This window comes from Festucalex cinctus, chromosome 15, assembly GCF_051991245.1.
Source record: "Festucalex cinctus isolate MCC-2025b chromosome 15, RoL_Fcin_1.0, whole genome shotgun sequence".
Lineage (NCBI taxonomy): Eukaryota > Metazoa > Chordata > Actinopteri > Syngnathiformes > Syngnathidae > Festucalex > Festucalex cinctus.
Genome location: NC_135425.1, coordinates 21,693,729 through 21,704,632, shown reverse-complemented (window position 1 = coordinate 21,704,632; position 10,904 = coordinate 21,693,729). Strand labels below are relative to the sequence as shown.

Here is a 10,904-nt window from a genome sequence, read left to right as displayed (position 1 = left end):
TTCTGTGTCCCTCATATCTTTTTTGAAAATCATAGTTAAGTGTGTATGTGTGAAATTAATTTTGAGAGAGGACAATATTGGCCTTAGGTTTTCTGTCTTCATTTACAGAAAAGAGGCTGCATTAACAGACTGACATCTTTTTACCATTGGAATTTCCCTCTGGTCGTGCATCAGCACCATCTTGTGACCAAAACACCGGCAAACGGTTGTTGTTGTTGTTGTTGTTGTTCCTGGTTCATTTATAGTGAAGTCATTTGATTTTGTTTCCGAGCAGTGTCCTATTCTGTAGCTTCAACACTTTTTATGTTTGACTCTGACTCTATCACATGACATTCCCGAGGCCTGCTGAGCGGAACTGTCCAATCTTCAGTGGCTTTTATTCATCAAAATTTCCCAGCCTTGTTCAAATCACTCCGTAAAAGAATGAACCACGGGCCTAAATTACTTCGTGGAACATTCAATGAGCCATTCATTTATCAGCTGATGTGTGTAGTTTTTTTTTTTTTTTTTTTTTGGTAATACAAGATCCCTGTTGATGGTTTGTGCCATAACTTTGTCAAACTTTCAGCACATAAGCATCAACCTTTTTTTTTTTTCACTGTATGTTTGTCACCCCATCACCAAAAAAAAAGGCCACATTTATTCATGAGTAATTTAATTACATTCTTGATGTGGCAATTACTTGTGCCTCAGCAGTTTCATTGTTCACAGAGGACAAACGCCGCCCATTTCCATCATGTTGGACAGTTTGCTCCCCGTTGCTTGATGCTGCATAGTTACGGACAAAACAAAACAAAAAAGTCACGGTCAAAAAACACACTTACAATACCATGAAAATTTGCATAAGTTGTTTTATTTGTAGTTGTCCTTTTTCATTTCGTTTTAATTTTTTTTTCTCTTCTTGAAGTGGACATCCTGTAAAGTCAAGCGTGAAGCCCTTAGCTTAGTTGTTTGCACATCGTAAGCGGAAAGAAAGGTTAAGAGGAGGAGTGGAATTCCCCTTTCTCCTTCTCTTTCTCTCTCTTTCTCTCTTTGTCTCTTGTAGACTCCCAACTCAACCACTATTATTATTTGTTTAGACAAAGAGTGCACCGTACAGTATATTTACACATCATACCAACTGTTGGACAAGTTCCACTTAGAGAATGCAAGGAAGATTGAACTTTGCGTCGTCTTTTTTTTCCCATTTTTCCATTGTCCTTTTTATCCTCTCATTTTCATGAATGAGACTTATAATCAATTTTTTTTATTTATTTTTTTAAACCATCATTGACGTCCACATCACTGCAATTATATCGATAAAACTCTTCAATAGATTCCTCTCTTAACAACTGTACAATCTTACACAGTGTTTGACTTCAATATATATTTTTGGGAATATATTTTTTTTTTAACCTAAGAAAACAGAAACAGAATTTCAAGGAAAATAGAGTAGTATCCCAAAGTAACAAAATCATGCATGTTTTAAGGTTTTTTTTTCTGCCATAAAAACAAAAAAAATAATAATTGTCATCGATGTTGTCCTGTTTTATTTACAAACTGATCTTGGCACTGTTTTTGTCATCTTTGCTGGAAAGTAGAATTATCATCAAGAACACTTGACGCTATCGAGCGGAACACTCCTGGTAAGTCAATGGCCTGCTATAAAGGGCAGATTTGCCATACATATTCTTTTTTTTTTCTTTTTAATGCACAAAAAGCAGAACAAAATAGGAACAGAACAGCCTTTTATAGAGTTAGGTGGAGAACAACAGAAACAGTGCGTAGAAAATATTTTTTAGTTCCAACTTTAAACTGTGGCAGTTTCCTTTTTTTTTTTTTTTTTAGGCAAATACCCTTTGACATCATGCCTACCCACATTTCGTTCCCCCGAAGAAAAACACGCCTCCTATAACCCCTCGGTAAAACCAATTGTTTACTATTGATACGAGTGAAAAATAATTCCCGAATAGAAGGTTGATTTTTGCCCCAAATGTTTCCTGTAAAGCAGCATTAAATGTCCTCAGGCAAACAAAATCAAGGAAAGCCACCCGGCGAGTGCTTACGTTTTATGTTTGGCAGGCAGGTGGGGAAACTGTCTAACATGTCTAGTGTTGCCACATCAAGTGCTTGACTCGTAATCTTGTGTAACCAAACATATTTGTGTGTATATGTGTTGAAGTGTCTCTGCATACTCATATTCAGTGCAAACACATTGGGCGTTAAATTCCCATCTTTGACCAACGAAAGCGTTTCCATCATTCCCTATCTCGTTTCATCCGCATTTCTTCATCAACTCGACTTAACCGTCAGGCAGACGCGTACGTACGCTGCCCGTCCGACCGCCCACCCGCCGACCAAACGTCTTGTCCTAGCACAACCCGATGTACTTGAGATTGTTCTGGATGATCACGTCCGTGACGGCGTCGAACACAAACTGGATGTTGCTGGTGTCGGTGGCACAGGTGAAGTGCGAGTAAATCTCCTTGGTCTCCTTGTTGCGGTTGAGGTCCTCGAACTGCCGCTGCACGTACACGGCCGCTTCCTCGTAGGTGTTCTGGCCCTTGTAGTCGGGGAAGCACACCGTCAGAGGGATGCGTTTGATCTTCTCGGCCAGCAGGTCCTTCTTGTTGAGGAAGAGGATGAGCGAAGTGTTGGTGAACCAGTTGTTGTTGCAGATCGAGTCGAAGAGGCGCAAGCTCTCGGCCATTCGGCTCTGCGCGGGAAAGAGAATCAGGCAATGAGACGAGTGCGCATGAGCTCAACCTTATGCGCGATCGAATCGAAATCCATGTAAGGTTACAGTCCCCCGAAAGTGAAATATAGACTTGGCTCGTGAGCGAGACTAAGTGCAATTTGTGGAGAAATTGCGTGGGAATGCTGAAAGCTGAATGCTAAGATTTTGAACGCATGTGGAATGCTTATGAAGTAAATTGAGAGATAAATTATGACCTCCTGGTTACTGGACAATGAACTTTACCAACTGTGCCACTGAGCAGTGTAGGACACCTGGTAATGATGATAAGTTATATGTATGGAAGTGGGCGTGGAAAGTGATACTTAGGAAAAAGTTCAATGTCTGTCCTATTGAAAATGAATGGGAAAAGGTTGATATTACAAGTTAAATTGTGCAAGTACTGTAAGTAATGTGGAATCAGACAAGATATATGCCGGGAGGTGTGATTTTTTTTTTTTAAGCTAGTTGAAATTTGAACAGTGTATTTGAACACGGCAAAAAAATTGTGGAGAATAAAAATCACAATAACATATGTGGGAATGCTTCAGCAAATCTGTTTGTGTTTTATTTGGGGCAAGGGTTATGTTCGGGTCATGACAGAGGGGTCAAGTGTCTGTTTTGAATTGATGTAGCCAGCATCTAGTTTCAACTGTTTGTAAGCTATGTGAGGTCAGGAATCTTTAATCTCTTTATCTGGTCAGAGGCGAATCAGAGAAATCCATGTCAGTCCTGTTACCCACATGTCTAGCCACAGCCAATCAGATCGATTCGCTGTCTATATAAGCCTGTCTGAGAAGTGTGTGTTTTTGTCGGATTATTCTTCTATTTCCCTGTGCACCTCCACAGCCCAAGTTAGCTTAGCGTCTCGTGATTCTTGATACATTTCCGTGGTCTCTCTTCTATTCAAGTTAGTTCCACGCCTCTCGCTGTTATGAGAGCAAAGGGTTAAAATCTCATTTGTGTGTGTGTTTGTCATGACTTGGGTAATGCAGGAGTAATGTTTGGGTCATGTCTGGGGTCACGCCTGGGTTAACTTTGAGTACAGTTCATGCGCCAGAGTTCACAACCCGTTACGTGTCTGTTTTGGGTATTGAAGTAACAGCATCCAGTTTCAACTAGTTTTAGACTACATGATGTCTGGACTATGTGATGTCAGGAATCTTTTGTGCTATATGATGTTTGTTGATGTCAGGAACTATCTGTAATTACTGGGTTAACAGCCATTCCATGTCAGTACTGGTACTCACATATCTAGCCCAAACAAATGAGATTGATTGACTGTCAGCACACAACAGCGTTTTTGGGATCCAATTCCAGAGCACAACAAATATCACACTAACTTTATTTTAACTAATGTAAATCTTTACTATCATAAGTTCCATGGAGGGTTACCGGGTGCATCTGATCTGATAGCCTGCAGTCATACGGCGACATTAAATTTAAAAGCCGTCCGCTTGAAATCACTTGGTAGAAAGTTATCTTGATTGTTTTCCACAAGCAATAAGCCACATATTCATAATGTTTGTCGTCATGTGATGTTTGACATACAGCAGAAAAGAAAAGAGAGAAAAACGTGACATCGAGTCTCCCTTGGCAGCTGCCGGCATGTGGCGACAGGCCAGCAGCTTGTGACTGCGACTTGGTCAGATGGAAGGCTGTTGTTTCAAAGTTATAGGAATAACACATTTCTCCAAGCAATCACAAGATCTGCACATCCTGATTTTTTTTTTTTTAAGATGGTGGACCAGAGGGAAAGGAGAAAGAATTTGTAATGAGAATTTTGAGCCACAGCTTTAATTGAACCTACAGGCTGGCCACAGAAGCAGCCATATTTCATGGACGCACGATCATAGTGCGGATGCAAAGTAAACCTCAAGTACAGCGCTGTTGTGACTGCACTATTTTTGCATTGTGATTAAAAGGCAACCATGATGACAATCCAAAGTTGCGCGTAACCTAAAAATGAGCTTAGACAGCAGCTGGGTTCATTTACTTAGAAAGCTGCATATTTATAATTAATTAAATAGGACATGTAATTTATAATTAAAGTGAATTAAATGCAAACAATGAATAAGATTGCATATATATATATATATATATATATATATATATATATATATATATATATATATATATATATATATATATATATATATATGTATGTATATATATATATATATATATATATATATATATATATATATATATATATATATATATCGAACCTGCGTCCTCAGTACTGGGAGGCGGACGAGCTAACCAGTAAAACACCGTGTCGCCTCATAAAATATACATGGCTTTTAATTAATTTATTTATTTTTTGTGTTATGCCCTCCCAGGAAGAAGAAAATATTCCGCACACCCACCAACTTTCCGCCATTTATTTGTTTCTCACCTGTTCTTGAATTTCTTTAGATTGCTGCAGCTTTTTCAGATGTTTATTTGAGTGATTTCTTTATTGAACAGGTGTTGGGGTGTGCTTAGTGAAAATTAACTCAGCTTTCCAATACATGGGATGAGCCACTGATTTAAAATTTTGGACAGGTACTTTTTGACTGTCTACTGCAATTTATTTTACAAACAAGCGTAATTCAAATAAACAGCCACTTCTTCGTAATTCACTGATTTGAATACTAATTGTAATAATAAATCCAATTTGTTTGTGTACCACCACCTTTCCCATTCTGCCGAGAAATAGAAAATTATTCACACCACTCCCCTTTCCCTGATTGTTAATTCCAATTACTTTGTCTATTCTGCTGCTGCGCATAGAAAGAATATCACATGGACTGCAAGTACTTTGCGGATCTTGTTTTTCTGTGGGGTTTGTCAACCAAATCCCACTTTAAAATCACTGACTGCAAAATATAGCTTGTTTGTTGTCAGATCTGAATATGACTTTGCTATTTTCAGTGCTCACCAGTACGACAACAACAGCTTTGTAATGCTGTAGTACGATCGAGGCTGGTATTGCTTGTCTGAGCTTGAAGACATTCTACCAAGCTGTACAAATCAGTACAGTTCGCCATGGTATGGTATTACATACATAGTAAACTTTGACCTGGCTTGTTGGAGTGTACGTCAGATGGCATCTATGTGAATGACAGCACTCTACAACACTCTCATTTTCAAACAGAGGAACGATAACGGTAATGATGGAGCACGTCCAGCAATTCATGTTCTTTCTTCTTGGCTCATGGCTCCCGATTACATAATCTCGAAAAGCTTTGTTTGAGAAAACAATTCCCATTTCATCCCTTTTATCACATGAAAGTGATGATTCTGTGTAGCTCCACCAAAAGGTACCATTTTGCTATGCTTGGTATCTCAGTAGAAAAAAACAAAACTAAAAATATTTTATCACCTTAGCAATCATTGTCATTGGAAGTATTGCGTTCACATTGAATATCCTTGCACGTCGGTCTTGCGTGTCAGCTACAGCTCAATACGTGGTACTGCTTTCAAAGCCATATCAATTCCCTAATTGTGTCAGTGCAGAACAGAAACACCCAATAGTGTCTCCACAGTGAAGTGCTATCACAGTATTATACAATACAAACTCAAATCCACAGCTTGTTCGAGAAGCTGTTTTGATTTTTTTTTTTTTTCTAGTAGACGCTGTTATGTCATAAGAACAATTTGATTGCATGTGTTGTAATCTATTTCCTAAGCACTTGGTCAGGTCTTCGTCAGACATCTGCTAGTGTGCCTGTGAAAGCGGAAGACTTTGTTATGTACAAAGTTACTGCTTTTGCGAACATTAACTCATCCCAACCCAAAAACGTGTAAATACGTTTTTGGGAGTGAAGTACAAAGTATTAAAAACGTATTTACACGTTTTTGGGTTGGAATGAGTTAAGATCAAGTAGAAAACAAAACAAATACACTACATTCTGGTTTGCCCAAATCATAATCAAGAAGATAGCACTCCAACTGCGTTTAGGTTATTTTTATCATATTTATGTTCGGTCATTCACATCCAACTTAATCACCCCATTTGCTGTGTTGTTTTGCCCGGCATCAGCAATTTCATAATTCATTTCATAATCCGTCCCATCCCCCACCTGCCCTCGCCTTCCCTGAGGTACGATGGCACACAACACATGATGCACTTAGTATACAAATAAAAATTGAGCAATCCAGGAGCGCCTAATTCACTAAACACGCGCAGATGGGGAAATCCGTCACTAAGGGATCTGCCAACCAGATTGCACCCCGGTGCACCGGTGTTATTTGCGTGTATGTAAATTAGGTAATTTGCATACATTTGACGCAAAATATTGCCCACCCCAATGCAAATGAGACTCATTGATATGTAGCGTCTAATTCACTAACGCCAGCGCGAATAGCCACACGGAGTTTGCGTGACGCAAATAACGTTTATGGAAAGCATGTATAAACCTGCCGCAACCATGATCATGACAGCATTGCATGGTGCATGTCCCTCTCGGCTGATCACGCAGAGAGAAGAGAGACAGAGAGAGAGAGGGGGGGAAGGGGATATTTTTCTATGTTGGTTTAGGACACATAACGTAACCCGGGCTGATTGGCAATAGCGGGGAGGCATTTTACGATCATTTTTACGTCCCAGATGCATACAGTACGCCCACGCCAACCTCTGAAAATATATTTTTAAAAAACGATCGCACCAATAATTTGTACTTTATAAATGAATGACGTCGTTGTTGTCCTCTCTGCTCTGTACAGCTTAACGGCGCTATAAACGCTTACTCTCGGTCCAACCTCACTTTTTGATAATGTCATCTTTCTCGCAACTGTTACTATTACAACCGTGTTCTTGGCGCAAATCCATTGCCATGTGTGGTATATCAGGTGCAAATTTGCTGTCAGTTTTGTGGGCGTGTTTGCGCCGGTACATGATTAGAGCGATATCCTTAGTGAATAGGTGGGTAACTGGGTGCAGACTGCGTGTGGAGTTTCGGTGCAATATTTCGCGCTATTACCGGACGCAGCGCATTCGTAGTGAATATGCCCCAAAGTGTGTCAGAGAAGTTCCAGGACTGGTGTCACAAAAGGTTTCAAACACAAACTATGAGTTTTCCCCTTCAATGTGGACCATTAGCACGTCATCACAGAGATCCTTCACTTCTTTCAGTGCACAAGAAGAGATGGGAGTTGTGGCGGTACAACTCATAGCTTCTTCATTATCACAATGCCCGAGCATCCAAAATCTCCCAGCTTACGCTTCTACTCGACCGACCAGGTCAAAAGGGGTCATCAAGGGGATCCACTTTGAAGATGTGGACAATAACAAGAAGTGCGCAACTTCAAGAAAATTCTTGCTATTGGCATTCTCACCGCCACCACCTCTCTTACTTTGCGCTGTCAGTCCTCGCGACGTTGCTACGCCCAAATTTTTCATTTGGCGCACGTTTCGACGCTGTACAAACACAATGAACGAGTTGGTCGACGGCTTAGCGCGCTGTGCTAAATGCAGTGTGAAAAGGCTGTTAAAATCCTTGTCGTTTCTGATTAGCATTTCATCTATCATTTGTGACTGTCCTGGTACTTTTCTGACACACCTTTTCTGACATGTTTGTTGGACTCCCCCCCCCCCCCCCCCCCCCTCCTTTATACTCATCTCGCCTTTCCTTCTCATCCTCCTTTCCCTAGTCACAGCTCACTGTCAACATTGCAGGATTAGGAGCATTTGACTGGCTTGTTGCTAGGCAACGGTAACCACGGTAACGATTCATTAGGAGGACAAGGATGGGACAGGGAAAATGCAACTGGGAATGGGTTGACGAGTAAAATGTACAGTAATTATGGCGTGTTTTAAGTCTCGCGTGATGCGGCGCATCAAAACAAACAATTTCATTCCGTCGCTTGAATTCGTTCCATCGTTGCTCATTTTCTTTCACACCTTGGGCCCTATTTTCGTGCCTAGCGTAAATTTAATGCAAAGTGCACTGTCACTTGATTGTGCACGAGGGTGGAGTTTTCTTTCTGTTGGTATTTTTTTTTTAGGAGTTAGAATGGTCCGTTTGCGCCATTGTGGGAGTAAACACAGCCAACTTGGTTCTAGGCCATTCATTCCCTTTCAATTCAGTGCAGGAGAGATGTGTAGAAGAAGATCAAAGTGCACAAAGTATGTTTTTAAGGGCAGTGTGTAGGATCGTTTTCGATTTTTCAGTGATCATTCAATTTAAAAATACACTATTAATTTCAATGATGTGCAAAAAAATATGTTCAACCACATCCAGCCATCCATTTTCTTCATTAACCGCTTACTCCTCACAAGGGTCGTGGGGGTGCTGGAGCCTATCCCAGCCAGCTTCAGGCAGTAGACGGGGTACACCCTGATCTGGTTGCCAGCCAATCGCAGGTTCAACCACATCAACGTACAATTTTTAAATAAAATAATTGGTCTAGTAGTCGTTAATTACCGAATTTTTCGGATTACACGTCGCTCCGGATTATAAGTCGAACCAGCCAAAAAAATGCATAATTAAGAAGGAAAAAACATATATAAGTCGCACTGGAGTATAAGTCGCATTTTTGGGGGAAATTTATTTGGTAAAATCCAACACCAAAAACATACATGTCATCTTGAAAGGCAATTTAAAATAAAAATAAAATAGAGAACAACAGGCTGAATAAGTGTACGGTATACTAACGTTACATGACTGACATGCCTGGTAATGTCGGTCACGACGTAACCTATTAAGAGTTTGTAGTGAGCAGTGACGGGAGTCGGAGACGGAGTGTTGAAGCACGGAGCCAAAGGCTGGCGTTTTATTGACATCAGCTTCTGAGGTCTTAACAGCAACTCCCCACTCAGCTAGAAGCTAACAGGCTAACTCCCCATTTCCACATAACAAAACCTTCCCACCCGGAACTCTCCCTTTGTCCCAACGTTCCGTGGGTGAATTATGTTCCCATCACTACAAGTTATTCATATAACTCTAGCATAAAGAACATGCTAACAAGTTTACCAAACTAAATCACCAAATCCAATGAAATCTTCGTCCTCGGTGTCACTTTTAAACAACTCCCCCAACTCGGGAGGTAGATGTTGCTCTTCTACCGGCAGTGTTGAACTTATCAACACAGGCCTAGAGCGCCCTCTTGCGGTTTAGTGTGAAAATAACATGTAAAATGATAAAATAATGTGTTAATTTCACACATAAGTCGCACCAGAGTATAAATCGCACCCCCGGCCAAACTATGAAAAAAACCCTGCGATTTATAATCCGAAAAATACAGTATATTACATAGGTCGGACCACGCCTTACAGGAGGCTGACATGTGTCGCCGCCATCTTACTGCTGCATGTACCCGAAGGAGAAGAATTTCGCCAAAGTAGTAACTGGTGGTCGGCTTGTGAAGTGTGGTTTCTCTGAGGTACGGTAGCTTCAAACTTTGGTCTTTGTATTCTATTGGTTCACCACTAGATGGCATTAAATTGTAGTCACTGTCCTTTTCACTTCGCATGATGTAATTATAGAGTTCCACTGCAAAGCGGGCACTTTGAAGCCCCGTTCCAACCTGATTATTTGTGTCCGTGACTCCCCCGCAGTGACATATCAGCGGATCACAGAATCTGTCTGCCTGCGCCATTATCACATTCACTAAAACTTGCGCCACAACTTAGACCTGCTTTTGCCTGATCTAATGTCTAGTCTACTTTCTGTCACCAGTAATAGAAAACACACTCGGTCAACCAGGACACCCACAAAGGCGCAGCAGAGCGGTCTGCCAAATTCCCATGAAAATGAAAATGCACATGAGCGCCGCTGAAAAGCATCTTGCTCTCTAGCTAGCAGTTTGGAAATTGTAAAGTTTTTTGTCCCCCCCCAAACTCCCAAAGAGCGTTTGCAACCTGTTAAATCTCACAGGTAAAATTTCACATGTGGTTCTGTGAACTCAATTAACACCATGCCACCGTTCTCCGCAGACTCTATTTTTAAACTGAAGGGAGGGAAAAAACTAACCTGTCTTTGTTCAACTTTTGCCTGTAACCCATGCATATTCGCTCACTCCAGTAACCACAAGCAACCACAAGCTTTCCTCTGTGCTAGTGTGTTAACTTCGTGCTCGAAAGGCCTTTGGGTGCTTACACTGGTGTATTTTAGGAAAGAAAAGGTGCTTGTAGAATTATATATAAATATAAAAAAAAATAGCTGACCCCTTAGGTGATCCTGACCAAAAAAAAACTGAAATAGTA

The 10,904-nt window shown here is 40.7% G+C and overlaps 1 protein-coding gene across 4 annotated transcripts in view; it reads right to left on the bottom strand.

Annotated features, from left to right (window-relative positions):
• Positions 1–833: 833 nt before the first annotated feature.
• The window catches only part of gnaz (guanine nucleotide binding protein (G protein), alpha z polypeptide), a 30,590-nt gene continuing 20,519 nt past the window's right edge, over positions 834–10,904 (bottom strand). For all 4 annotated transcript variants that reach the window (XM_077497359.1, XM_077497357.1, XM_077497358.1 and 1 more), the window contains one exon: positions 834–2,695. In XM_077497359.1, the coding sequence (XP_077353485.1) occupies positions 2,351–2,695 (345 nt within the window). In that variant the 3' untranslated portion in view covers positions 834–2,350. The remainder of the gene's footprint in view (positions 2,696–10,904) is intronic.